The 27,209-nt window shown below is 63.3% G+C and overlaps 3 protein-coding genes across 3 annotated transcripts; all 3 read left to right on the top strand.

Moving 5' to 3' along the window:
- The first annotated feature begins 816 nt into the window (after positions 1-816).
- Positions 817-6,045, top strand: PRCC (proline rich mitotic checkpoint control factor). Its single transcript, XM_088535479.1, has 7 exons — positions 817-1,161; positions 2,338-2,385; positions 2,794-3,369; positions 4,134-4,229; positions 4,812-4,955; positions 5,313-5,378; positions 5,925-6,045. Exons 1-7 carry the CDS (start codon positions 817-819, stop codon positions 6,009-6,011), a joined length of 1,362 nt encoding a protein of 453 aa, XP_088391605.1. The 3' UTR covers positions 6,012-6,045.
- Positions 6,046-9,771: 3,726 nt separating this feature from the next.
- Positions 9,772-18,731, top strand: INSRR (insulin receptor related receptor). Its single transcript, XM_088535478.1, has 22 exons — positions 9,772-9,871; positions 11,128-11,679; positions 13,022-13,334; positions 13,408-13,550; positions 13,775-13,919; positions 14,009-14,223; positions 14,319-14,445; positions 14,607-14,845; positions 14,924-15,091; positions 15,184-15,379; positions 15,486-15,527; positions 15,626-15,909; positions 16,013-16,149; positions 16,280-16,445; positions 16,711-16,819; positions 16,965-17,035; positions 17,242-17,471; positions 17,556-17,666; positions 17,766-17,925; positions 18,000-18,129; positions 18,204-18,338; positions 18,476-18,731. The coding sequence occupies exons 1-22, from the start codon at positions 9,772-9,774 to the stop codon at positions 18,729-18,731; spliced, it is 4,029 nt and encodes a 1,342-aa protein (XP_088391604.1).
- Positions 18,732-20,097: 1,366 nt separating this feature from the next.
- On the top strand, positions 20,098-26,575 carry NTRK1 (neurotrophic receptor tyrosine kinase 1). The gene is made up of 17 exons (XM_088535476.1): positions 20,098-20,264; positions 21,490-21,564; positions 21,735-21,806; positions 22,122-22,190; positions 22,272-22,426; positions 22,503-22,651; positions 22,727-22,853; positions 22,934-23,263; positions 23,362-23,383; positions 23,480-23,534; positions 23,636-23,738; positions 23,942-24,088; positions 24,166-24,296; positions 24,374-24,546; positions 25,551-25,791; positions 26,007-26,165; positions 26,390-26,575. Exons 1-17 carry the CDS (start codon positions 20,098-20,100, stop codon positions 26,573-26,575), a joined length of 2,361 nt encoding a protein of 786 aa, XP_088391602.1.
- The last annotated feature ends 634 nt before the right edge of the window (positions 26,576-27,209 follow it).

The following is a 27,209-nucleotide window of genomic DNA, read 5'->3' as shown; positions in this document are numbered from 1 at the left end:
AATGAGCAGTGGGGACACGGATGGAGTTCGGGGGGTGTTTGTGGCCTAGTTAGTGGGAAGAGATGCAAAGGAAGAAGGTTTAAACATTAATCTGCAGGGGGGAAAACTGCTGCTTTGCTGCAGTCTTGGGGTTGGGTCCCGCTGATCAGGGCTTCTCCATGAACTGGGAAAGACGGGACACACGGAGCCGCCATTTCCATGGGAAACTGGGAATTGCGGGGAAAGGGGCTTTGCGCCATCACGGCAACTGACACGGAGTTTTTATTTTGCTTCCTGATATCTCCATGTGGAGAAGAATAAATAAATAAGAAGCCCTTCTTTAATAAAGCAGAAAACTCCACCATGAGAAGGTGGCGTGGGGGGAACAGACCATGGCCCTTTGCCACGTCCAAAGCGGTGAGCGTGTGTATTGTACCTCACGTGTCGCGTTGTGCTTTAATCACCCGTGTCAGCGCCGTGGGGCTGATTAACAAATTACTTAATTGGGCGCCTTAATTCCGCAAAGGAAAAGGGCCTCCCAGGGAAGGGCCGCCCTCCCGCCCGCCATGACACCCGCCGCGCGCGGGGCCTGCCGGGAGTTGTAGTCCGCGCGCGGCGGGGGCGGAGGCGGCCGCCATTATCTGGGCGCGCGGCGGGGCCGGAGCCGCAGCCGCGCGAGCCCCGTTCGCCGCCGCGGCGGGGGCAGGGGCGGCCCCGCCATGGCCGTTTAGCCTCGCCGCCGCCGCCGTCCTCGCTGCGGGCGCGGCCTAGCCGGGCGGGCGGATCCGCGGCCTCGCGTAGCGGCCCGCTGCCCGCGGGGGGCTGCCCTCCGCGGCCATGTCGCTGGTGGCCTACGCCAGCAGCGAGGAGGAGAGCGACGCGGAGGAGGAGGCGGCGGCCGAGGAGGAGGAGGAGGAGGAAGGGGAGGATGAAGGCGCCGCCGCGCAGCCCGCGCCGCGGGGGCTCTTCGCCGCCCTGCCGCCCCCCAAGGCCCCCGCGCCGCAGCCCCCGGGCGGCGCCTTCGGCCTCACGGGGCCCCCACGGGCTCTCGGCGCCGCCGGGGAACCGGGCCCCGGCGAGGAGGAGCGGCCGGGGCCGCCGCGCGCCGCCTTGAGCCTCCCCCGGCCGAAGAAGAGGACGGAGCCGGTGCGGATCCCGGTGCCCGAGCTGCGCCGGGGGGATGTGAGTACGAGCCGGGCCCGCTCCCCGGTTAAACCCGACACCGGGGCCTCCTTGGGAACCGGCGCGGCCGAGTTGGCCACCAAGGCGGCCCACGTCGGCCTCCCTTTCCTGGTGGCCTCTTCTCCCGTTTGCTTACGAACACAGAGGTTTTCTTATCAAATTATTCCTCACCCAAAGGCTCCAGGGGCTTCTCCTGCCTCATTTACGCTCCGTTTTTTCTCTCCCTGTTGGCAGCATTGGTGGCAGGACAGGGGGGCTCGTGCAGGGCTTTTCCCCCCTATTTTGGAAGAATTATGGCTGGATTATTATTGAACGGGGAGCCAAGGGCGGCCGGAGCTCCCCAAGAGGGACATAAAAGCTGGGGGACAAGAGGAAGTGGCACCGAGTGGCCCCGTGTCACGGAGGCCCCAGGGCCCTCTCAAGTTCCAGTTTCCTGGGTCTTTGGGATCCTTCCTGCTGCTTCTGGGGAGGATCCCAGCGCTCCAGGTAATGGGACTTCGTTGGGTTGCTTTTTTCAGGCAAACTGATTAGGTTTATATGGGTTTATTAGGTTTATATGGCCCACGTTTTGCTGGAAAGACACTTCATAATAAAACAAACATCAAGTTTCTCATGAGTGTCACTGAAATCTGGCAGGGGCTGTGGGCAAATGAAAGGAAACTTGTTTCTCCTCCTTTGCCCCTGCCCTTCAAGCTGGTAAATGAAGGTTGGAAAGAGAGAAATATTTTAAAACTAGCTCTAGTCCTGCAGCATTGCAGCCTGTATTTGCCTGTATTTTTGTGTGTTCTTCACCGTATTTCATAATTTAGATGGGAAACGAGGGCTCTGCCAGTTCACTGTAATCTCTTTCAAGTGCTCTGCAAAGCTGTAAAACAATAAAGATGCTAAAGGCCTTCTGTGATGCCAGAGAGGACCTGGCTTTACGTTCAAGATTTTAATGGATGTTTAAGAGCTCCAAAGTTATTGTGAACCATTCCCCATTAATTTCTGCAGTGAATTTTGGACATCTTTACATCGTGTAGCTTTGTCCTTCCCTCTCTTAATGTGTTCTTTTTCTTGCTCTATGTAGATTTTCCTATAATTAAAAAAGGCTGAATTGTCAACTCTCTAAATGCTGGTTTCTGACTGTAGCCTTGGTTGTCTTGGGCTGTGCTAAGCTCTGTTTTTCTTTCTCAGTCAGATTCAGAGGAAGATGAACCAGCAAAGAAGAAAACTACTTTTCAGGTAAATCCTTAGGATATTAAATGAAGCGGATTTCCTGGGAAGGAGGCGTGTGGTTGGGATGGATCTTGGGCTTCCATTAGTGCCAGGCAGGCTATGATTAGTGTGGGGCTTTTAGGGACTGATGTCCTGGAAATCCCTTGGGGCAGCAAAACCCTCTCTGGGGAAAATCTCCTTGACTTAAATTGTGCATTAATTTGGGAAATGGGGGCAGATGTTTCCTTTAAAAGTCCTTTTTGGGCAAGAAAGCCCCACAGCGTGTTCAAACAGCAGGTGGTTGTGCTAAGCATGGGAAACCCAGCCACGTAGTTCGAGGAAAAGTTAGAGGAGACTTTTTGGCAGGGAAAAACTAAGTAGTTTTGCTCATTTCTCCTCTTTCTGTGACCACCTCCCCTGCGTGGAAATGACCAGGGCCGCGGCGAGGGCTCTGGCTTGTCGGCTTTGCTTCCTCAACCCAAAAACTTGACGGTGAAAGAGCCCAGTCGGCTGCTCTTGCCCTACGCGTTCTCGAGGAAGGCGGCAGAAAACGCCTCCGAGTCGAAGCCGCCGAAGGCCCCGGGCTCTTCCTCGAAGGCCAAACCTCTGTCCAAGCCGGCCGTGGCCACGACTCCTTCTCCCTCCGCAATCAAAGCGGCGGCCAAGAGCGCTGCCCTCCAGGTCACCAAGCAGATCACGCAGGAGGAGGAGGACAGCGACGACGAGGTAGAGCCGGAGAACTACTTCTCCTTGTCTGACAAGAGCGAGCCCAGCGTTGGCAGCGCTGAGACCTATGTGTATTCGGGCACAGTGGGCTCCGAGGATCCTCCGCCGGGGACGGAGCCGGAGCCGCAATTCCAGGACGCTGCCGCCGATGCCCCCCTGGAGTTCAGGACGGCCGCGGGCTCCAGCGGCGCCCAGCATGGCTGGGCACCCAACGCTGGCGAGTGCCAGCCCTATAACCAGTTCCCTGCTTACACGGATGCCAGCGGGACTGGGGCTTATTACCAGGTGGGTGTGAGGTCCTCGGAATCCCGCAGTGGTTGAGGGTGGATCCCTAGGGATCATCCTGTCCAACCCCCTGCTCCGACAGGGATACTAGAGCACAGGGCCCATCCAGGTGGGTTTGGAAGGTCTCCGGGGAAGGAGACTCCACAGCCTCTCTGGGCAGCCTGTGCCAGGGCTCTGGCACTCGAGATTGCCTTCGGAGGAGAGAAATCTCCATGGGGCCCTTCTGAAAAGTGCCCTGGGAACAGGGGCTTTGAATTGGTTCAGGTTGTGGCTCAAGGAAATCTCCCCTGAACTATCTGGGGCAAGAAGCAGAGGCGTTCAGCACAACAGGATCCCGCTGGGATGGGAGCCAGAGAGGCTTTTTGCTGGATAAATCCTTAATAGCTGCTCTCATTTTAAAATGCCCCTGCAGAACTGCCCCTGCTGTTGTCGAGGTGCAGAACTGGGGGTTGCCAGAATTGCTTTCTGCAGGCAGGTTCCTTCCAGGAATGCAGCAAAGTGTTTGCTGCTGAGTACCTCTAAAAATGTGCTGCGCTGTTCAGCGAGTGCCAAAGGAATGAGAATTCCCTTAGCCTTGGAAGGAGGCACGTGTGTAACTTGGTGCAACCTCCAGAGGTTGAATGAAATCCTTCTAGGTGTGTGGGGAGAAAGAAACCAGAAGCTCAGAGCGAGGTGTGAGGCTCGGAGCTGAGTCTCGAGGTCTGTGTTCGTCGCTGTTCCAGGCTCCTTTCCCTGCAGGGATGAACTTTGCTTTTTGCTTTCAGGATTATTACAGCGGTGGCTACTACCAGGAGATGGAACCAGCCCAGGGACCACCCCAGGACATGGCCCCTGACTCCTCCTTCATCGACGACGAAGCGGTTGGCACTTTCCTACCTATGGCACTAAGGAGGTTGCGTTTCGGTGCTGCTAGAGCACAGCATCTGCTTGGCAAGACCTTGGCCAAGCCCAGCCCTCCGGCACGATCGGAATGTTGTTCCGTTGGGTCCAGCGCGCTGCTGTGGACACGTGCAGTGTCTTTCCCGTGATCCATTGGGCTCCTGCTCCGCATGGATTTACAGGCAGGAGCCCATCCAGTGCTTCTCTCCTGAGAGGCCGCTGTCCTTTCAAGGTGGATTTGAATGGTGCAAGTTGGATATTTTAGCAACAAAACCTTAGATGCTTCCGCGGCACCATGACACAAAGTGAACTCCTCAGCAGGAGACAATGCTGGAATAAATAGCGTGTTCCCTTCTGCCTTGGAAAATGAAGTTATAAGCTTAATGTAAACAGTCGGAGGTCCTCTGATCTATAGAAAAGCAGAACTCCTAAAAATTCCTGTTTGGGAAGATGTGTGGTGGGGTGCCCTGCTCCATCCTTGGGGAGCATATGGATCAGAACCCCCATCTCAGGTTGGAAGTGCTGTGTTTTGTGTGAGTCGTTTGTTTCTGTTTTCCTCTTAGTTTAAGCGTCTGCAAGGCAAGCGGAATCGAGGAAGGGAAGAGATCAACTTTGTGGACATCAAAGGTGACGATCAGCTGAGCGGAGCCCAGCAGTGGCTGACAAAATCCCTAACAGAGGAGAAAACCATGAAGTCGTTCAGCAAGGTATAGGCAAGAATGGAGGAATTCCTGGCTGGAATTTAGGAGATCCGTGGTCAGTTCCCAGCTCATTTGCAGCTGAAGCTGTGGGAGACACCACATGGGGCTGGGGGGGACGACCCTTCCCATGCTGCTTGGCTCATTGTATAAATAATTGAGATCAATAGGGCTTTTTAAAACAAGGTCCCCATGTGCAGGTGGTAAAGACCAACCAGGAACTGCTTTAGTCTAATCTGCCCCAAACTGTTAACGTGAAACAAGTACCTGGGGCTTCTTGCCTGGCTTTGTGGAGGCTTTTCTCCCATTTCACTGTCTGGGACGGTATTTTCCAGGGCTGACATTTCCTCTGGCTTTGCTTTTTAGAGAAAAGGAGATCAACCCACAGGACAGCAGAGACGGAAACACCAGATCACGTATCTGATCCATCAGGTGAGCGCGCTCCCTCCGGCATGGACACGATTCCAGAGGGAATTACAGGAGTCAGCACTCAGCTGCTTGTTCTGTGCTTGGGTACCAGACGTTCTGCATGTCCAGCAATAATTAGCTCGCAATTAAGAACCAAACCTGCAGCAGGTGTGAGGGGGAGCTGAGAGGCAGCGGGGGCTGCCCAGGATGGGTGTCCTGGGCACCTCCGACCCACACGGGGCATAGGAATGGCCGTAGGAATCTTACAGCACTGCTCATGGATAGAATTCCTCATTTTATTTGGCTGCAAAACTCTGCTTCCCATGAAAAATTCTGCACCGTGTCTGTGTGGTTTGTAAGGAGCTGCTGAGACCATCCCACAAAAGAAGCTGCATTTCAGGGTGACCGAAATGCAGTTAATGGAGACCTCTGTGAAGAGAATTGTCCTCGCTCCTATAGCAGGGCCCCTTGCTGAAGTGCTCTAATCCCTGTTGGCAGGGGCAGAGGAGGGTAAAATACTGCTAAGGCACCGAGCAACAGGTCTGATCTGAATCCTCTCCATTTCTGCAGGCAAAGGAAAGAGAACTGGAACTGAAAAACACCTGGTCCGAAAACAAGCTCAGCCGACGGCAGACTCAAGCCAAATACGGATTTTAATGCCTCTCCCCCACTTTTTGGCTGTTGTCCCGGGTGACCTGGTGTGTCAGACTTCTCCTGGGCTTCTGGAGATCAGCCGGGCCCCAGTGTAGTGCCCTGTGGGTGAGAGGATGCTGCACTCCCTGGTCTGTCAGGAGAGGGGTTTAATGAAAGCAACTTGTGGAAACTCCACCTGTAACTCCCCCTTCCTGACCCCCCACATAATGTAGATGGTTCAAATCAAGGCTGGCTTGGACAGCTGGGGACTGTCCCAAGGCACAGGGCAAGGTTGGAGCTTTTGTCCCACCACCTGCTATGAGGTTTGGAGCTTTTTTTTTTTCCCTTGCAGGCATCCTGGCTACTAATTCCTGAAATTAGCTGTAGCCACTGGCATCTTAGAGTTACAACCAACTTCCAATTCCCAGTTTGCTCCTTTCTTGGCCTCACTGTATATTGAGAGTGTACTTTTTCTTTTCCCTAAAAGACAGTGAGTTTCAAGAGCAAGCCTGTCTTTTGTCCTTTTTTTGTTGAGACATCCTTCCGACTGTTTAATTTTGTCCAAGTAAATGCAGTGCTCTCCACGATAATTATTTGGGGGTGGGAGGGAAAAGGAGAATGTGGCTAATTTGGTGGTTTTGTTCGCAGCTGCGTTGGCCTCTGTTCCCAATCAAGGGAAAACTGCTTTTTTTGTCTGACTAACAGGTCAGAGCTTGGGATACAAGTAAAACCCCCCAGTGTGGACTGCACCCAAGCAGTGAGGCTCTCTGCCAGCACGAGGAGCTGCTAAGAGCTTTTTGGATAGACAGGAATGCTCCGTGTCTGGATTTTCCTGCTGTTCCCATCGCCCTCCAACCCAAGGCCTGCAGTGCTGTAATCATCTGGTCTCCATACTCGTTGTTCCAAGTATTTCCAGTGCCACATGGTGCATTGCAGATGGCAGCAAGTTTAGTCAGTGAAACAGCAGTATTTCCTGTAATCACACACAGATAAAAGCTGCCTACTGTACTTTATTTTTATTTTTTTCAGCTCTTTAGCTTGTTTGTATCAATCCCATTTCCTATAAAGGCTTCACATCTGATTAAGTGTTAACTTTATCCTCCCCTCTGGGCAGAGGAGACCACGTAGGGCCTTAAATCTCAAACCACAATGTTTTATTGAAGGTGTTAGGCCTATGTGGTGTGACTGCAAATCATGTGCGAGCTCGTTAACCAGATCCATGGATCTGTAGCCAAAACTTAGTTCGTTGCCCACCGAAGTGTGAGATGCTGGAAGGAACAGAGCTGCTCTGGTTATTTAACTTACATTCCCAACACTAAGGGTTATATTTGTTGTAACTGCAGCTAAAACTGCTAATATATTTGTTACTCCTTTTAGGGGAAAATAAAATCCAAAAGGTTGCTGTTTTCTTTTTTTTTTTTTTTCTTCCCATGTTACCTGTTTAAAAAACAAGCCCCTGCAGAATGAAGTCTTTTCTTAGGATATTTTAAAATCTGATTTCTAGTTTAGCTCCCTGAATGTTTTAGTACTTTGCAGAGCCCGTTTTGAGTATTTGAATGACCAGAATAAAGTTACTGTTGAGTAATTTATTCATATCTTATATGTACAGTGAAATCCTCTGAAAAGAGATTTGATAAAGGAATAAACTTTTAAATGAACCAAACCTCACCTGTTTTCATCAGAGGTGTTCATCTCGGCCCTTGGCTTGAGGCATTCAGGTTGCTGCTTAGCTCTCCTTTCTCGATGAGGGTAAAATGCTTCTCCAAGGGGAATTTGCAAAGGACAATCAGCAGCTGAAGATCCGGATCCTATGGATGGAGATGGATGAGGGGGGAGAAAAATCCCTGCCGACGCTGCCGTTGTGGCCAGCAAGGAAAGATGCAGCAAACTGGGTTCAATGTGTGTTTTAGATCGTTGCCCTTTTGCCAGAAGGGAACTCGGGAGAAGGAGGAACCTGGAATTCCGACCACGGCCACTTCTGGCAGAGCTCGGAGGCGGAAGCTCCCCGGAACAGCAGCACGGTGAGAGATTTTGTCTGCAGCAACTTCCAACACAGAGCTGTTGGCAAAGAGGTTTTCCTCTCCCTGATAGATCAGAGCATCCAAAACTTCCTCTTCCCAACCTCGGTTTGGTTACGTGAATCCTGGAAAGGGTTCAGAGACTGATGAGAGCTTCCAAAAAAGCCGTTTTGTGTTTTTTCCAGTGTGTTATTGCACGTTTTAAACGCTAGAGGGGAGTTGCAAGGACAGGTACAGAGCGCTACGCACCCCTCGCTCTGCTTTTAGTCATTTAAGAACAACGAATGCGGGCTGGTGTAAAATGAAGTGCTTTTCTGAGCATTAACAGGGCTAGAAACCCCAGCCTGTCTTTTCTCTCATGGTCTTTAGGACACATCGTTCCCCAGACGACGTTTGATGAACAATTTGATTTGATTTAACGGTTGTTTCTGTGTACCAGGCATGCCTGAAACCCCTCTTTTACTGTAAGCACGTCTTCCTCCACGCTCTATTCATATAAATCTATTCCCGAATCTCTTTAAGGATAAATTAAATCTATTCCTGCCTTCTGAGCGTCTGGCAGGGCAGAGCAGCACGTTAGGAATGGGTAAGAACCAGAACAAGGAGCTGATTGGGGTGTAAGAGGCCTCCTGAGATGTGAAGAGCTGCCTTGGTCTGCACAGGAGCCTGGGTGGTTCCTCCTGCTGCAAGCGGAAGGAATTCCCCCTTTGCGGAGCAGACGGACACGGACCTGGCAAGCCTGGATTTGCCCCGCGTGAGCCTGGAGCAGGGGCTCTCCTGGAACCTACCCAGGCCATGTGGCTTAAAGGTACCCGTAAATGTTCTGTCCTCCTTGGGGTGGAGGATCTGCCGTAAAGGAGCTCGTCGAACTCCGGGGGAAGCTTCACCGGGGCCTGGAATAAGGCGGAGAGGTGGGCGAAGGGAAACACGGGCCATGGAGCCGCTTCCAAAGAGCGGGACGAGCTCCCGTGGGGTCCAAGAGGGAGGTTGGATTCACTCCCCACGGGAGCCGGGACGCCCGGAGCCTGCGGAGGAACCGCAGCGGCTCCAAAGGGAGCCCCGAGCACCGCAGCGGCTGCCCCTGAGCTGGGGGTGCCCACCGGGACCCTGGGGCTGCCCGGGACGGGGCCTCCTCCTGGCACCAGGATCCCTGGGATGGAGGTGCCATCCCGGTTCTGGGAGGTCCCGGGGCAGTGAGACCCCCTTCCTGCCCCTCCACGGGCTCCCCCTTTGCTGGGATTGGGGGAAATAAAAGTGTCCCCTCATTTCTGCGTCCTGCATCCACGTGGGACCGAGCACCTTTGCCTTCCTCCTCCTCCTCCTCCTTGCAGGGGTCAGGGGGACGCGCTGGCCAAAGGCTCCTTGCAGGGACCCCCTGCCCATCCTGGCTGTGCCCTGGGGGGGTCCTGGTGCCCCCCTCCATCTCTGCAGAGGACGAGGGTCCTGGGAGCCTTTTTGGATGGACAGGGAATGATGGGGTGGGGTCTGTCCCCCCACCCCAAATGGGGAAACTGAGGCAGGCGGCGCGGGAGGAGGCCGGGCAGCCCCGTTCCCCTCCTCTCCCTTCTTCCCCTCTCTATTTCCCAAACAAGAAGGAGGCGGCCCCGGCCCGGCCCCGCGCAGTTGTCAGGCTAAATATTTTGCGTGCAGCAGCCGCAAACAAGAGCCAAGGGGCCGCGCGGGCCCGGCGAGGGCCGCGGGGCCGCCCAGGGAGTGCCGGGGGCCGGGCCCAGGTGTCCGAGGCTGCTCCGGAGCCTCCGCGGGCCATGGGGGCGAAGGCGGCGATGGCCTCGCGGCTGTGGCTCGCGGTGGCCCTGCTGCTCCTCGATCCCTGGTTGCTGTCCCCAGCTCGCGCCACGTCGGAAAGTAAGTGCTGGGGAGGGCAAGGGGGGGATCCCGCCGGGAATAGCTGGTTTTGGGGGATGCTGGCTCCGTGCCCGGGGCGTTCGGGCTCGCTCGGATGCTCCCTGCCTCAGTTTCCCCTTTTCGCATCCCCGCTGCAGCCCCCGGGTACTTGGGGATGGGGATCCACAGCCTCTGCTGGGGTGGGAATCCCCGCTGAGTCGGCGCTGCCAAAAGCGGCTCCTTCGCTCGGGTTTCTTGGAAAAGCTGCATCCCGGGAGGCAGCCGGCGGCTCCGTGCGGGCTGTGATGGGAAGAGGGGAGCGCGGGGCAGGCGGGTCGTGCAGAGCAGGGGGCATCGATCGCTCCCGTTTGCATGGGGAGATGGGGTGGAAAACCGAGCTCAGCGAGGGGGAAAATCCCACCGGGAGCAGGAGGAGCAGGAAGAGGACGAGGGAGGGGGCGGCACCGGGAAAGCTGCCGGGAGCCGGTGGCGGCTCCGCTCGAGGATGTGGCCCCGGGGGGTTCCCTGCTGGCAGCGTGGGGACCCTGTCCCTTCCTGCTCCACTGTGCCTCGGTGTCCCTGTCGGTGTCACCGGGTGGGAAGGGGCCGTGTCCCCGCAAAGGGGCTGCACTGAGAGCAGCTCCAGGCATCCAGCTCTGCCTCCATGAGGGTGCCAAGGTCCCCCCCACGCCGTCCCCGTCACCGCTCTGGGGACAGGACAGGTCCCATCCTCCCATTTGTCCTGCACGGCGGAGGGACAACGATGGCTTTGCCAACGTCGCGGGGTACCCAACGTATGGCCATGGCCACAACTGGTCCCCGGGGCGCATGGAGGAGGTCCCCATGTCCCCCTTGAGGACTCGGGGACGGAGGTGGCAGCAGTGGCGCTCAGCAGCCACCGCATGGGCACGGGCCGAGCCGGCCGTGTCCGTGGCCGCTGTTTACAGTAAATCCCTTTTGGCTGCCGGCACCTTCTCCCCGCAATAACCCGGCGTCAGGTTTCAGGCTGCGGGAAGCGCCGCGCGGCCGGGGGAGCGGGAGGCTCCCGGCTCTCCGTGCCGGCCCGGGAATATCCGGGCGGAGAAGCCCCCGGGATGCAGAGCTGGCCTCACGGCTCGCGCGGCCACTGCCTGTCAGAGCCGCTCACGTCGCCCCTAGACACTCCAAGGGATTTAAGGCAAATGTGACAGCCAGGGTGATGATGCTCCCGCCGCGCGCCCGGGGGTCCGTGCAGCCGCAATGCGGGGTCCCCCACGCTGGCCCTCTGCCCCCCGCAGTCTGCGGCAGCATGGACATCCGCAACGACGTCTCCCAGCTCCGGAAGCTGGAAAACTGCTCCATCATCGAGGGCAACCTGCAGATCCTGCTCATGTTCACCACGGGCGCCGAGGACTTTCGGGGGCTCAGCTTCCCGCGCCTGCTCATGATCACCGAGTACCTGCTGCTGTTCCGCGTCTACGGGCTGGAGAGCCTGCGCGACCTCTTCCCCAACCTCTCGGTCATCCGCGGCACCAGCCTCTTCTTCAGCTACGCCCTGGTCATCTTCGAGATGCCGCATCTGCGGGACATCGGGCTGCACAGCCTGACGCACGTGCTGCGCGGCTCGGTGCGCATCGAGCGCAACCAGGAGCTCTGCCACATCTCCACCATCGACTGGGGGCTGCTGCTGCCCGACGCCGTGGACCACAACTACATCGTGGGCAACAAGCTGGTGGAGGAGTGCGCCGACGTCTGCCCGGGCATCCTGGACGTGGAGAAGCCCTGCGTGCAGACCAGCGTCAACGGGGAGCTCGATTATCGCTGCTGGACCTCCAGCTACTGCCAGAAAGGTGGGTGGCCCAGAGCCAGCGGGAAGGCAGCAATGAAGCCAGTAGTTTTGCAAGCCCCAGGGCTGGGGCAGTGGGATACAGGTGCCCATGGCCAGCGCGGCCGTCCCCTGGCCCTGCCCTGCCAGCGGGAGTAATTGGATCCGTGCTGTATCCTTGGCCGGGGGAGAGGCCGGCTCCCAGCCGCCGTGTTTTCCTGGCGGGAGGTAAATACAGGCCCCTCCCGGGCTCGTTTGCTGTAAACAGCAGCTCTGGTAATGAAATATATACTATAAACACAGATCCTTATCGGGGCTGCAACCTCGGCCACTGCCCGGCACCGGCTGTGCCACGCGGCTCCGCCGGGAGCTGGGGCTCCGCAGGGGAAGGGGCTTGGCCCCCCTCCTGCCCACCCCTCCATACGGGTCTCTGTCCATCCTCCGGCCACCTATCCACCCACCCACCGTGCTGCCCACCCCTCCATCCACCCACCCGCCCATCCGTTCTGCTCTCTGTCCATTCACCTGTTTGTTCACCTGGTTGTTCACCTACCCACCCACCCACCCACTCACTCACCCTTCCATCCAGTCATCCATCCATCCGTTCATCCATCCATCCACCAGTCCACTCACTCATCCATCCATCCATCCACCCATCCACCCATCCACCCACTCATCCTTCCGTCCAGTCATCCATCCATCCTTTGATCCATCCACCCGCCCTTCCATCCACTCATCCATCCACTCATCCATCCATCCATCCATCCATCCATCCAGTCATCCATCCATCCATCCTTTGATCCATCCACCCACCCTTCCATCCACTCATCCATCCATCCAGCCATCCGTTCATCCATCCATCCACTCGCTGACCCTTCCATCCAGTCATCCATCCATCCATCCTTTGATCCATCCACCCACCCTTCCATCCACCCATCCATCCATCCACCCATCCATCCATCCATTCACTTGCTCACCCTTCCATCCATCCATCCACCCATCCATCCATCCACCCATCCATTCATCCATCCATCCACTCGCTCACCCTTCCATCCAGTCATCCATCCATCCACCCATCCATTCATCCATCCATCCACTCGCTCACCCTTCCATCCAGTCATCCATCCATCCATCCATCCTTTTATCCATCCACCCGCCCATCCATCCATCCATCCATCCATCCTTTTATCCACCCACCCACCCCAAGCCCCCACTCCTGCCCAGCCCTTCCCACCTCCCTCATCTTGGCCCGTGCCAACCCTCCAGCCCCACCATCCGCAGCCCCCTGGCTCCCTGCAACCCAGGGCCGGCCGGTGGCTGCAGCCCCTTCCCCGGGCTCCGCCGCCACCGCCGCGTGTCCCCCGCAGTGTGTCCCTGCGGCGCGGGCTCGGCGTGCACGGCGGCGGGCGAGTGCTGCCACGCGGAGTGCCTGGGGGGCTGCGCGCGGCCGCGCGACAGCCGGGCCTGCGTCGCCTGCCGCCACTTCCACTTCAACGGCCACTGCCTGCCCTCGTGCCCGGCCCGCACCTATGAGTACGAGGGCTGGCGCTGCGTCACGGCCGAGTACTGCGCCAGCCTGCGCAAGGTGTCCGAGAACCCCCGCGACGCCTCCAAGTTCGTCATCCACCGGCGCCAGTGCCTCTCCGAGTGCCCCCCGGGCTACACGCGCAACGAGAGCAGGTGGGACGCGGGGACATGGGGACGTGGGGACACGGGGACGTGGCTGCCCGCTCACCGTCCCCGCCGCCCGCAGCATCTTCTGCCACAAGTGCGAGGGGCTGTGCCCCAAGGAGTGCAAGGTGGGCACCAAGACCATCGACTCGACGCGGGCGGCGCAGGAGCTGGCGGGATGCACCCTGGTCGAGGGCAACCTCATCGTCAACATCCGCCGGGGCTGTGAGTGCCAGCATGGGGATTCGGGCACAGCCGGGCATCCCTCTGGGCCCGGGATGGGGAACGGGGTGGCGATGGCAGCGCTGGTGGCTCCGGCGGGCGGATCCATGGATGGGTGTTGCTGGATGCCGGGGCCCTGCGGGATCCCGAGTGCTGACGGGTGAACCAGGGTCACGCAAAGCCAGCGCCGCTGCCCATGCCGTACTCAGCGCCTTGGGTATCCCCAGATAACCTGGCCTCGGAGCTGCAGAGCAGCCTGGGCCTCATCGAGACCATCACGGGCTTCCTGAAGATCAAGCACTCCTTCGCCCTCGTCTCCTTGTCCTTCTTCAAGAACCTCAAGCTGATCCGCGGTGACTCCATGGTGGACGGGTGAGGACGGACGGACAAGGCCCGGGCAGGAGGCTGGGACGTGGCTTTGCAGACATCCCTGCCAACGCCTCTGGATTCACCTCCTCCAGGAATTACACCCTGTACGTCCTGGACAACCAGAACCTGCAACAGCTCTGGGACTGGAGCCACCACATCCTCTCCATCCCCGTGGGCAAGATGTACTTTGCCTTCAACCCCAAGCTCTGCCTGGCCGAGATCTACCGCATGGAGGAGGTCACGGGCACCAAGGGGCGGCAGAACAAGGCTGAGATCAACCCCCGCACCAACGGCGACCGGGCGTCCTGTGAGTGCAGGTGGTGGGCGCTGGGGTGGCCACGGGCGGTGGGCGCTGGGGTGGCCACCCTGCGACCCCCATCCGAGCCCTGCGCCCCTCGGCAGGCAAGACCCAGACCCTCCGCTTCATCTCCAACGTCACCGAGTCCGACCGCATCTTCCTCAAGTGGGAGCGCTACCGGCCCCCCGAGTACCGGGACCTCCTCAGCTTCATCGTCTACTACAAGGAGTCGTAAGTGGGTCCCCCCTTCCCTGCTCGCTTGTCCCCCTTGAGTGCGGAGCGTCCCCCAGAACATGCTGCAACCCTCCCAAGGCTGGTGGGGACATGGGGACGGTTCCCACGGGGCGGGCGGGCGCCGGGGCTACCGCGCGGTCCTTGATGCCCGGGGCCAGGCCCTTCCAGAACGTGTCGGAGTACGTGGGGCAGGATGCCTGCGGGGCCCACAGCTGGAACGTGGTGGACGTGGAGCTGCCCCTCAGCACCGAGCAGGAGCCCGGGGTGGCCCTGCTCAACCTGCGTCCCTGGACCCAATACGCCATCTTCGTGCGCGCCATCACCCTCACCACGGCTGAGGAAGGGCGCAACTACGGGGCGCAGAGCGAGGTGGTCTACATCCGCACCATGCCGGCAGGTGGGCGCCGTGCCGGGGGGAAAGGAGGGCCCATGGGAGGGACTGGGGCTCCGGGCTGATGTCCTCGTGCGTATCCAGCACCAACGGTGCCCCGGGACGTCATCTCCATGTCCAACTCGTCCTCGCACATCGTGGTGCGCTGGAAGCCGCCCACGCAGCGCAACGGCAACATCACCTACTACCTGGTGCTGTGGCAGCAGCTGGCCGAGGACATGGAGCTCTACATCAACGACTACTGCCACAAAGGTGACGGCTGCACGGGGACGGCGCCGAGGGGGGCAGCGGGACGGGCGCCAGGGGACGGGGACGCCGGACATTCCCATCCCCTGCACCCGCAGGGCTGAAGCTGCCCACGAGCAGCGCGGACACGCGCTTCAGCGCCGAGGACGGCGCCAGCCGCGACGTGGAGCCGGACGCCGAGGAGGGCTGCTGCCCCTGCCGCCCCGCCGACGGGCGCCTCCGCGTGGAGGGCGAAGCCGAGTCCTTCCAGAAGAAGTTCGAGAACTTCCTCCACAACTCCATCATCATCCCCAGGTGCCGGCCCGGGATGTCCCCCAAGCTGGGGCCAGGACTTGGCCAGGTGAGGGGGATCCCTTGGCTGCTCCCAGCTGATCTTTCAAGCGATTTCTCGCTGTCTCAGGCCACCGTGGAAGGTGACATCGGTGAACAAGAACCCGCAGAGGTGAGCGAGGGCGGGCTGAGCTCACCCGCTCGCAAAGGCAACGAGGGGTCTCTCCTCCACGCGCTCCCGCATCCCATGGGCACCTCCCTGCCCCGCAGGACCCCGAAGCGGCGCCGCGACGTCCCGGCAGCGGCCAGCACGGGCCAAGCTCCGGCGAACGCCCCGTCCGCGGAGCCTCCGGGCAACGCGGCGGCTCCCGCCGCCGGCGAGCCCAGGGCCGACTTCCAGATCTTCGAGGACAAGGTGGTGCGCGACCGCACGGTGCTGTCCCGGCTGCGGCACTTCACCGAGTACCGCATCGACATCCACGCCTGCAACCACGCCGCCCACACCGTGGGCTGCAGCGCGGCCACCTTCGTCTTCGCCAGGACCATGCCCGAGCGTAGGTGCCGGGCAGAGCCAGCCTCCCCTTTGCCCTCGGATGAGGCCCCGGGCCCCTCTCGGGATGCTCCTTTGGGAGCTCATCCCGCCGTGCCCCTCTCCAGTGCAAGCCGATAACATTCCCGGCAACATCACGTGGGAGCCGGCCAGCAAGAACAGCGTCCTGCTGCGCTGGGAAGAGCCCAGGAACCCCAACGGGCTCATCCTCAAGTACGAGATCAAGTACAGCCGCGAGAGCGAGGTGAGGAGCCCGCCGAGCCCCACAGCCCGCTCCGGGCTGCCGAGACCCCCATCCCGGTCCCTGGGCTTCGGTTATGGAGCGGGGATCCAAGAGAAACGGGGAGAAATGCCACTGTCCCCACGGCCTCCAGGAGGTCACCACCGTGGTGTGCGTCTCCCGTCACCGCTACTCCAAGTACGGTGGCGTCCACCTGGCTCTGCTCCAACCGGGCAACTACTCGGCCAAGGTGCGGGCCACCTCGCTGGCCGGCAACGGCTCGTGGACGGGGCTCGTCAAGTTCTACATCCTGGGACCAGGTACACGGGGCTGGTGGGGGGAACATGGGAGCAGCAGGGCAGGGAATCGGGTGCTCCCGGCCCTGGGATCAGGGGATGCTGCCTGGAGGTTCCGGGGATTTGGATGTTGCTGGCACAGGGATGCTCTGCGCTGGGGCAGAGCCCGCGGCATCGGGAGATGCTGCTGGATACAGGGATGCAGGAGCCGGCGCGCTGGCCGCGGGTGTAGGGTTGGGTGTGCGGGTGCCGGGCCCATCCGTCACCCTTGGGCGCGTGTCCCCGGCAGCGGAGGAGGAGTCCGGCAGCCTCTACGTCCTGCTCACCGTCGCGCCCGTGGTGCTCATGGCGCTCATCTCCTGCCTCGCCGTCCTCGTCTTCTTCTACAACAAGAAGCGGTAGCAGCCCCCGGCCGCGGCTCCCGCGCTCGGGCACAGCCCGTGGCCAGCGCCGAGGCTGGGAGGGGGCATCGGGGACCTCGTCCCTCTGCCCTCACCCCGGGCCGAGGCGAGAGCAGCCCCTGAGCGATGTCCACCCCTCCAGGAGCAACGACGGTTACCCCAGCGGGACCCTCTACGCCTCTGTTAACCCCGAGTACTTCAGCGCCTCGCACAGTACGTTGGAATGGGCGGATGAGGCTGCTTAAGAGGGGGGAAACTGAGGCACGAGGTCCCCAAGGTGCCGGTGGGAACTGGTCCTTGCCGGGCGGTCCTGGCACCTCTTTGGCCTCCAAGCTCTGCGTCCTGCTGCAGAGGGGTGACCCCATTGGGACCGCCGGTGCCGCGGGGACGGCGCGGTGACAAGACCCCCTTGCACACAGTGTACATCCCCGACGAGTGGGAGGTGTCGCGGGACAAGATCACGGTGATCCGGGAGCTGGGACAGGGCTCCTTCGGGATGGTGTACGAGGGGCTGGCGCAGGACATCGAGGCCGAGGGCCAGGAGACCAAGGTGGCCCTCAAGACGGTCAACGAGCTGGCCACCATGCGGGAGCGCATCGAGTTCCTCAACGAGGCCTCCGTCATGAAGGCCTTCAAGTGCCACCACGTGGTAGGTGGCCGGCGGGGACGCGGGCAGGAGGGAGGACGGCACCGGGGGAGCCCGCGGCTGCCCGGTCCCCCTCGCCCTGCCCAGGTCCGTCTCCTCGGCGTCGTGTCCCAGGGCCAGCCGGCCTTGGTCATCATGGAGCTGATGACACGCGGGGACTTGAAGAGCTACCTGCGCTCGCTCAGGCCTGACGCCGAGGTGAGGGGCTGCCGCGAGGACCGTCCCTCGCTGGCCACGGATGCCCTCGAGCCCCGTTTTCCGGGCGGCACCGCATCTCTCTCTTTGCCCCCGGGGCAGAACAACCCCGGGCTGCCGCCGCCGGCGCTGCGGGACATGATCCAGATGGCGGGCGAGATCGCCGACGGCATGGCCTACCTGCACGCCAACAAGTTCGTGCACCGCGACCTCGCCGCCCGCAACTGCATGGTCTCCGAGGACTTCACCGTCAAGATCGGAGGTGGGAGGCAGCGCGGGGAGGCCCCGGCACCCTGCGCCTCCCGGGGCTCACGGCGCCTCCTCCTTCTGCTGCAGATTTCGGCATGACCCGGGACATCTACGAGACGGATTATTACCGCAAAGGCGGCAAGGGGCTGCTGCCCGTGCGCTGGATGTCCCCCGAGGCTCTCAAGGACGGCATCTTCAACACGCACTCGGACGTCTGGTGCGTGTTGGGCAAGAGGGGGGGCGAAATGGGGGGCTCGGGGCATCCCCCTGAGCAGAGGGACCCCCTGGCAGGTCCTTCGGGGTGGTGCTGTGGGAGATCGCCACGCTGGCCGAGCAGCCCTACCAGGGCATGTCCAACGAGCAGGTGCTGCGCTTCGTCATGGACAACGGCATCCTGGAGCGGCCGGAGAACTGCCCCGAGCAGCTGTGAGCAGGGAGAGCCGCGGCGCCCATCACCGCGGCCTCGCGGCGGCGCGGATCGGCACCGGGGAGGGGGACGTGCAGGTGGCCTGGAGGGGACGCTGGGGTCCCCCAGAGCCAAGCGGGCGCCCTGTCTCCCGCAGGCATGAGCTGATGTGCCTGTGCTGGCAGCAGAACCCGCGCCAGCGCCCGTCCTTCGTGCAGCTCCTGGAGCGCGTCAAGGAGCACATGGCGCCCGCGTTCCGCACCCTCTCCTTCTTCTACAGCCCCCAGGCGCGCCGGCGCGGCTCGGGCGACACCTCCGACGCCGAGACGGACCCGCTCGCCGAGGAGCCCGAGCCGCCGGCGCGCGCGCCCCGCGACCCCGGCGCGCTGCCCAACGGGGCGCCCGGCCTCTGATCCCCCCCCAGCCAGGGCATTTCCTTGAGGAACGTGGTGGGATTTCCTCTGGACTGTTCCTCTGTCCCGCCTGCAGCTGCCCCAGCCCTGGGAAGGGCCCGCGGGGCCATTCGCGTTATTTATTGTGGGGAAGGGAATGGGGGGCTGCGGATGGGGAGCCAGGCTCCGCTCTGTCCCGTCCCCCTCATCTGCCTCTGCTGCGGCCCCCAGCCCATCCGCGAAACAGGTCAGTAGCATCGACCCCATCTCACGCATGGGGAAACTGAGGCAGGGGCAGCCCCAGCAGCGGAGCTGCCTGGGCCCGGCCTCCGGCGTCGCCGAGTCCTGGGGCCGGGACCGGCATCCTGCTCCGCGGAAGGGGCTCCGCTCTCCTCTCTGCAGCCGCAGAAGCAGCACAAATAAAGCGGGACGAAGCTTGGTGGTGGCAGCACGCTGGTTTGTGGGGACAGAGCCCAGGCTGAGAACGTACCCAGCTCAGTACCTGCATGAGTCGCCCCTGAGGGCACAGGGGCCAGAGCTGGCCCTGGAGCCCTGTGTCCTTGTCACCCAGTATTGTCATGACATCCGCCTTATCCTGCCTCCCCAGAGGAGGAGGGTCCCTGCCAGGGGTGTCCTAAGGGTGACGGGGGGAACAGGGGCCCTGTGCCACCAAATGTCCCCCTCCTTTCACCCGCTGCTCTGTACCTGGATGCTACGGGGCTGCTCTGAGCTGCCCGAAGGAACTCCAAGATTCTGGAAGGCGGCCACGGGGTGGAGGTAAAAATGTGCCGGGGTTCCTTGTGGCCTTTGCCACGCGGATGCCGGTGCGGACGAGCTCCCGATGCGGACGGAGAGCGGCCGTGGCCCCACGATCCCGGCGCTGCCGGTGTCGCATCTTGCGGCTCCCCGGAGCGCAGCCAGGCAGGGAGGGTGTTTGTGTGTCCGTGTGTCCGTGTGTCCGTTTGCAGGCAGGGTCGGGGGTGCCGCTTGGCGCCCACGGGGGGGCAGTTTCACGTCCGTGGGGCAGAGGGGGCCCCAGCGCCGGCCCCGGCGGCTTCGGGCAGGATCGGGACTACCCGACCGGGCCAGGGGCTTCCCGGAGCGCCGGTGCCGGTGACTCAGGGGCTTCCCGGCCGCTCCTCCGCGCCGCTCGTTCCCGTCTAGCGCTCGCCCCCCACCCAGCTCCGCCCGTGGCTCCCCCCGCTCCGCCCGTGGGGCCGGGAGCCGCCGGCGCTGCCCGTTCCGCGGCGGGGGGCGGCGGCCGCCGGCTCCTCCCCGGGAGGTTGGTCCCCGCGGCCCTTTAAGCGGCCGCGGTGGCCGCGCGCTCACACATGTGGGGCGGGCGACAAGTGCGAGGGAGGCGGCGAGCGAGCGGGGCGGCCCCGCGATGCTCCCGCCGCCCGCCTGGCTCTGCGCGGCCGCGCTGCTGCTGTCGCCGCTGGCCGCGGCGCCGTGTCCCGCGCCCTGTCGCTGTCCCGCCGCGGGGACCCTGCTCTGCCGCCAGCCCGACACGCTGCGCAGCCTGGCCGGCCTCGTGGGCGCCTTCCCCGACGTGTGAGTGGGGCGATGCCGCGGGGGGCGGCTCGGGGGGCTGCCGCCCGGCCCGGGGACCCGCGGGGAGGTGGAGGCTGCGAGGCCGGAGCTGACGGGACGTTCGGGAGCAGCAATAGGGAGAACAGGGAGGTGGCGGGACCCGGGGAGGGGATCGGGGCCGTCCCCGAGCTGCCCGGGTTGGGGGCTGTTGTTCATCTCCCCCCTTTTGGGGTTGCACGCTGGGGAGAGCGCGGTTTGAGCGAGGAGGCTGCTGTGGGCGGCAAGAGGGTCCCCGCACGCCTGGGTCCCCCACGCGCTGCCGCAGCCCAGGCCTTGCCGCAGCGCCCTGCGGCAGCGCCCGCGTGCCTCAGTTTCCCCACGGGCCAGGGCGCTGCCAGCTCTTTGTTCGCTGCCAATGGGGTGGGGCGGCCTCAGCCACCCTCGTCCCCACCGTCCTCGCAGGGCTGCGCCGCCCACGGCTCCCCACTGTAATCAGGGGGACCTGACCCCCCACTTTGGTCATGGCTCCAAATCCCCGACTGGGCCCGACGGCACAGGGGTCCCTGGGGCGGCTCCTTGGGGTTAAACCCCACGCCCTGAAGGGTTTTCCATTCCACCCGGCCTGGGAAACGTTGTCCCCGTCATGGCACACGGAGCCAGGCGAGGCGGGCGCCCGCAGAGGGGCTGCGGGAGGGGGGCTGAGACCCGGCAAGCTCACGCACTAATGAGGTCTCAGGCTGGCAGCACAGTTGGGGACGCCCGGGCCCCGTCCCCAAGCCACCCACTGCACCCGCGCTCGGCGGGAGGTCTCAGCGCCGGCGGCACCGCCACATCCCGGGAGCTGCCGCCGTCCTGGCCCCTTTTCCCAGCCTGTCCCTGTCTGCGGTAACTGAAGCGCAGGGGAGTCACCTCCCTGCTCCGTCCCGTGGAGCTGCCGCCGGCCCTGGCACAGCTGGGGTGCGAGCAGGAATGGGGAGGGAAACTCCCTGCTGCCCGGGGAAGTCAGGGCCGTAAATCAGCCCCGGGGCCTTTCAGCTCCGTTTCCCTGCGTGGGGCTGAGCGGAGCGGGAGGGGATGCAGCTCCTAGTGCCGGGCGCTGCCGTGGAGGTGCAGAGCGGGGTCGTGTCCGGGTGCCTTTCCCGGGTTCCTGACTCCAAGCTCCGGCCGCTGCGCCCCATGGAGAGGGGAAAAAACCCCAGGGCAGCGGCGGGGGCTGATCCCTGTGCGGGGCTCTTCTGCTGACCAGGATCATTGAGAACCAGAGGACACTGACGACCTTGACCCGGGCTGACATCGGGATGCTCCGGGACCTCAGGAACCTGTGAGCACCCCGAGGCGGAATGGGGATGGGGAAGCGGGGGATGAAAAGGGATGGATCCCGCTGCGGGGAGGTGGAGGGAGGTTTGCGGGGTGGCTGTGTCCCCCAGGGGGACAGTGGCAGCAGGGCCAGGGGATTTGGGGTGCGGATGCTCAGGCCTTCCCTGCTCGCAGCACCATCGCCAGCTCGGGGCTGCATCATGTCTCCGCAGACGCCTTCCAGGACACCTCCAGGCTGAGCCACGTGTGAGTAGCTCCCGCGCGGTCCCCAAGCGCCGTCCCCAGGCGCAGGGCGGCTCGTCCCCGCGCCGAGGGGGCGGTCGATGGTGTCCGGCTGCCCCCAGGTCGCACAACTCGATCCGTGGCAGCGCGATGGGATGGGGGGAGGTTGCCGCTGAGTGGGAAACCATCGATCGGAGCAGGAGCGCCAGCAGCTCCCGGCAGGTTCCCACTGTGCCGGCCCCGGCGCAGGAGGGGACGTGGGGAGCGGGGGGTTCTGTGTGACGCTGCTCCATGGCTGGGATGGTCCGGGGTGTCCCCGGCGCTTCCCTGTCCCCGCAGGAACCTCTCCTCCAACGCGCTGCGCAGCCTGTCCTGGAAGAGCTTCCAGCATCTGCCGCTGCAGCAGCTGTGAGTCACCAAGCTGGGGCCAGGGGCCACCCGGGTGGTCCCGGCAGCTCCTCGCCAGCCCCGGTGCTGTGCCCTCCGCAGCGTCCTCGCGGGAAACCCCTTGGAGTGCTCGTGTGGCATCCGCTGGCTGCAGCTGTGGCAGGAGGGGAGCCGGGCTGAGCTGGGCAACCAGTCCCTGGGCTGCTGGGCAGGAGGGGAGCTGGTGCCGCTGGGCGCCTGGGCCCCGCGCGGCTGCGGTAGGTGCAGGGGGACAGCGGCGGCGGGCGCTGCCGGTGCCCCGGTTCACCCCGCGGCACCGCGTGCGCCCGGCAGAGCCGCCGTCCGTGCGCATCGAGCCCGCCGAGGTGCTGCTGCGGCAGGGGGACAGCGTCAACCTCACGTGCCACATCGCGGCCGAGCCGCCGGCCACGGGCAGCTGGGACGTCCCCGACGTGGGGCCCGAGGCGCCGCTGGTCACCGAGGCAAGCGGGGGGCGCGCGGCACGGGGGGCACGCGGCCGAGGGGGCCGTGCCAGCCGCGCGCTCTGCGTCCCGCAGCTCTCGCCGCACCAGCTGCTCCTGCGCATCGGCAACGTCTCCTCCAGCCTCAACCGCAGGGACGTCACCTGCCGCGCGGAGAACGCGGCGGGGCCGGCCGAGGCCACCGTGGTCCTGAACGTCACCTGTGAGCCTGGCGCGGGGCGGGCGCGGGCGGCGGGGGGTCCGGCGCGGTGCCGCGGACCCAGGCGGCTCCGTGTCCCGCAGTCCCGGCGGTGATCCTGCTGCTGCAGGAGGCCATCCCGCAGCACTTCTGGTGCATCCCCTTCTCGGTGGACGGCAACCCGGCGCCCAGCGTGCGCTGGCTCTTCAACGGCACCGAGCTGCTCGAGGGGCCCTACATCCACACGCGCATCGTGGAGTACGAGCACAACTCCACCGTGCTGCACGGCTGCCTGCAGCTCAACCGGCCCACGCACGTCAACAACGGCAACTACACCCTCGTGGCCAGCAACGCGCTGGGCTCCGCCGCCCGCTCCGTCCAGGGCCGCTTCATGGAGAACCCCTTCAGCTTCAACCCCGAGGAGCCCATCCCCGGTATGGGCACCACTGCCGTGGGGCAGAGGGGACAGGGTGCCCCACTGGGCACTCACGAGTGTTTTTGTGTTGTCTTCTCTCTCCTCCTTCTTCCTCAGTGTCTCTGTCCCCGCTGGGTGAGTGACCGCGACGCTGCTCCCGTCCCCTCGGGCAGCACCGCGCGGGGGACCGGGACCCCCATCACCGACCCCGCGCGCTTTCCGCAGCCCCGGGCAGCAGGAACAGCTCCCTGGAGGGGCCCGTGGAGAGCGCGGACGAGCACGTCTTTGGGGTGAGCATCTCCAGCCCCACAGGACCCACCGAGACCCCCGGTGTCCCCCGTGGAGGCCGCACGTGGCGGAGGCTCCCGCGCTCACCCCGTGTCCCCGCCAGGTCTCGGTGGCCGTGGCGCTGGCCGTGTGCGCCTGCCTCTTCCTCTCCGTCACGCTCATCGTGCTCAACAAGTGCGGGCGCCGCTCCAAGTTCGGCATTAACCGTAAGCTCCAGCCCCGGGGTCCCGGGCGCGCGGCGGCGGGGGCACCCCGGGGTGCTGCTTCCCGGCGGTGCCGCCAGCTGCTAATTCACTCCTGGACCGGGTTCAGCCTGGAAATGGGTTTGGCGGCTCCCGGGAGACGCCGCAGCCGGTGGCGGTGGGGCGCTCGGCGGGGCCCTTCGCGGCCCAACGTGCCGGTGCCGCAGGCTCGGCCGTGCTGGCCCACGAGGACGAGCTGGCCATGTCCCTGCACCTCATGAACCTGGGCAGCAGCCCCCCGTCCTCGGCCGAGAGCAAGCTGGAGGGGCTCAAGAGCAACGTCATCGAGAACCCGCAGTACTTCTGTGACACCCGTATGGCATGGGGACGCGGCACGGGGGGGTCCGCGGGGCCCCATGGTGTTGATGCCCAGCGCGATGCCCCCCGGCAGGCGTGCACCACGTGCAGCGCCGCGACATCGCGCTCAAGTGGGAGCTGGGCGAAGGCGCCTTCGGCAAGGTCTTCCTGGCCGAGTGCTCCAACCTGCTGCCCGAGCAGCGCAAGATGCTGGTGGCCGTGAAGGTGAGCGCGGCGGGCGGGCGACACGGAGCCTTTCGGCAGCCCCCTCGGCCCGCCTGACACCGCTGCCGCCGCTCCAGGCGCTGAAGGAGGCCACGGAGAGCGCCCGCCTGGACTTCCAGCGGGAAGCGGAGCTGCTCACGGTGCTGCAGCACGAGCACATCGTGCGCTTCTACGGCGTGTGCACCGACGGCGAGCCCCTCATCATGGTCTTCGAGTACATGGAGCACGGGGACCTCAACCGCTTCCTCCGGTGGGTCCGGGCGCCGCGGGCCCCTCCCCGCCGCTCCGAGTGCCGCGGCTCAGACAGCCCCGCTCCGCGCTCGCTGCTAATGCAGCCCTCCTTGCAATATTGATTAGATTAGCTGTCTGAGAGGCTTAAATAGAGAGAGATTGGCCATCAGCTGGAATAAGCAGAGACTTTTCGATTGGCCCCCCAGGTATTGCTGATAGACGGGGGGGCTGCCAGAGGCATCGCTTTAGTGGCCCCGCGATGAGCTCTGAGACGTGGCTTTTATGATTATTGTTATGGGACTTGGCAGTAATGGTTCTGCCGAGCAGAGCCCCCCGCTCGCGGCCGCGGCCTCCTCGGCCCGGCTGTCAGCAGCGCTCGGCATCAAAGGCCGAGGCGACGCCAGGCGCCCCGAGCCCCGGCTGCCTTTCACACCCTGCCCGCGTGCGCTCGCACCCTCGCCCGGCGCCCTTGCACGCGCGCCCATTCCTTGCACGCATGCACCTCTGCACATCTGCATGCGTGCACCTTTGCAATGGGCATGCATGCACATCTGCTGCATGCATGCACATCTGCACTGTGCACATCCACTGCATGCATGCACCTCAGCAATGTGCACATCTGCCGCGTGCATGCATGCACCTTTGCAACATGCACACATGCACATCTGCACGCATGCAAATATGCACCGTGCACATATGCCGTGTGCATGCATGCACATTTGCAACATGCACATCTGCTGCACGCATGCAAATATGCACCGTGCACATCTGCAATGTGCATGCATGCACCTCAGCAATGTGCACATCTGCCGTGTGCATGCATGTACATTTGCAATAGGCACACATGCACATCTGCTGTACGCATGCAAATATGCACCATGCACATCTGCCGTGTGCATGCATGCACCTCTCCAGTGTGCACATCTGCCCCATGCACATCTGTCACACGCACCATGCACATCTGTGCAGGGCTCTTCCCCCTCTCCTCGGCCCCGCTCCGAGCAGCCCCTCTTGCCCCCGCAGGTCCCACGGTCCCGACGCCAAAATCCTGGACGACGGCCAGGGCCAGCCCTACGGGCAGCTCACGCTGAGCCACATGCTGCACATCGCCACGCAGGTGGCCTCGGGCATGGTGTACCTGGCCTCCCTGCACTTCGTGCACCGCGACCTGGCCACCCGCAACTGCCTGGTGGGCCAAAACCTCGTGGTGAAGATCGGCGACTTCGGCATGTCCCGCGACATCTACAGCACCGACTACTACCGGGTGAGACGCCGACCACGGTCCCCTCGCAGGGAGCCTCCCAGTGCCGGGGCTGGAGGGCTCCAGGGAGCATCTCGGCCTCCATCTCCTGCTGGGAAGCGCGCTCCGTTTTTCCCTTTCAGCCGCTGCCCCCATCCATATTTAATGGGGGTCGCGGAGCACTTGGCGCGCGGGGGACCGAGCGGAGCCCCCCGCGCTGAGCGCCCTGCCCCGGGCAGGTGGGCGGGCGGACGATGCTGCCCATCCGCTGGATGCCCCCCGAGAGCATCCTGTACCGCAAGTTCACGGCGGAGAGCGATATCTGGAGCTTCGGCGTGGTGCTCTGGGAGATCTTCACCTACGGGAAGCAGCCCTGGTACCAGCTCTCCAACACCGAGGTGACGGGGCCGGGCGCGCTGCCGGGGGGTTGGATGGAGCTGGGATCCAGCACGGAGCGCCAGCCTCCTCTTCCTCGCTTGGGAGAGGAGGATGGGGGAAGCGCCAGGACATTCCTGTGACACGGAGGTGGGAGCCAGGACGCCGGGGTCCCCCCCCTTGCCCGTTGATGGGCTCGGGTCCCCCCGCTTTGGTTGGCAGCTCCGTGTCCCCGTCGCTCCCGCAGGCCATCGAGTGCATCACGCAGGGCCGGGAGCTGGAGCGGCCGCGCACGTGCCCCTCCGAGGTGTACGGCATCATGCAGAGCTGCTGGCAGCGGGAGCCGCAGCAGCGCCAGAGCATCAAGGAGATCCACGGCCGCCTCCAGGCGCTCGTCAAGGCCCCCCCGGTCTACCTGGACATCCTGGGCTGAGCGGCTCCCCGCGCTCCCCATCCCAACGCCCGGAGGACACGGATCCCCTCTGCCCGCCCCGCTGGAGCCTCCTGCCGTCCCATCCCATCCCGACGGAGCCGCAGATCCGCACCCGGCGCTAGGACCCCGCACTGGACACTTGCTGCAGCCGTGGGATCAGGGGCTCCCGCTTCCATGGGGATGCGGAGCCGGCGCGCGGGGGACCCGGTCGGGGCGGCTTCAGCAGGGATGGGTGCCCCGCGGCTTCGCTGCTCCCCACATCCTGAAACCGCTCCGGAATAAAGCACTGCTGCCCCCGCCACGCTGCCACCAAGGAGATCTGCACGAGGAAAGGGCAGCTTTGGAGCTGGGATGCTCCAGCTGGGAAGGGGGAGGCAAAGCGGCCGCTCCGGGTGCTCCATGGGGCGGGAGGGAAGGGAGACGGCCCCAGCGTCCCGCAGGATTTTGGGGTGGCCGGTGCCACCACTGTCACCCCCAAGCAGCAGGAAGGACAAAGGTCCCCGTGCCCAGGGAGAGCCCTCCCTTCCCCGGGCACCGTCTCCGCAGCCCAGGGGTTATCGGATGCCCTGTGGCATCCACTTAATCATCCTTGCCAGGGCTCTCCGGCCGCCCTGGTAATGTTTGCCACCGGGAT

The sequence above is a fragment of the Tinamus guttatus genome, unplaced genomic scaffold (assembly GCF_059628265.1).
Source record: "Tinamus guttatus ecotype Peru unplaced genomic scaffold, ASM5962826v1 Tinamus_guttatus_pri_ptg000629l, whole genome shotgun sequence".
Lineage (NCBI taxonomy): Eukaryota > Metazoa > Chordata > Aves > Tinamiformes > Tinamidae > Tinamus > Tinamus guttatus.
Note: the sequence above shows the minus strand (reverse complement) of the source record. Positions and strands in the feature narration are given on the sequence as shown.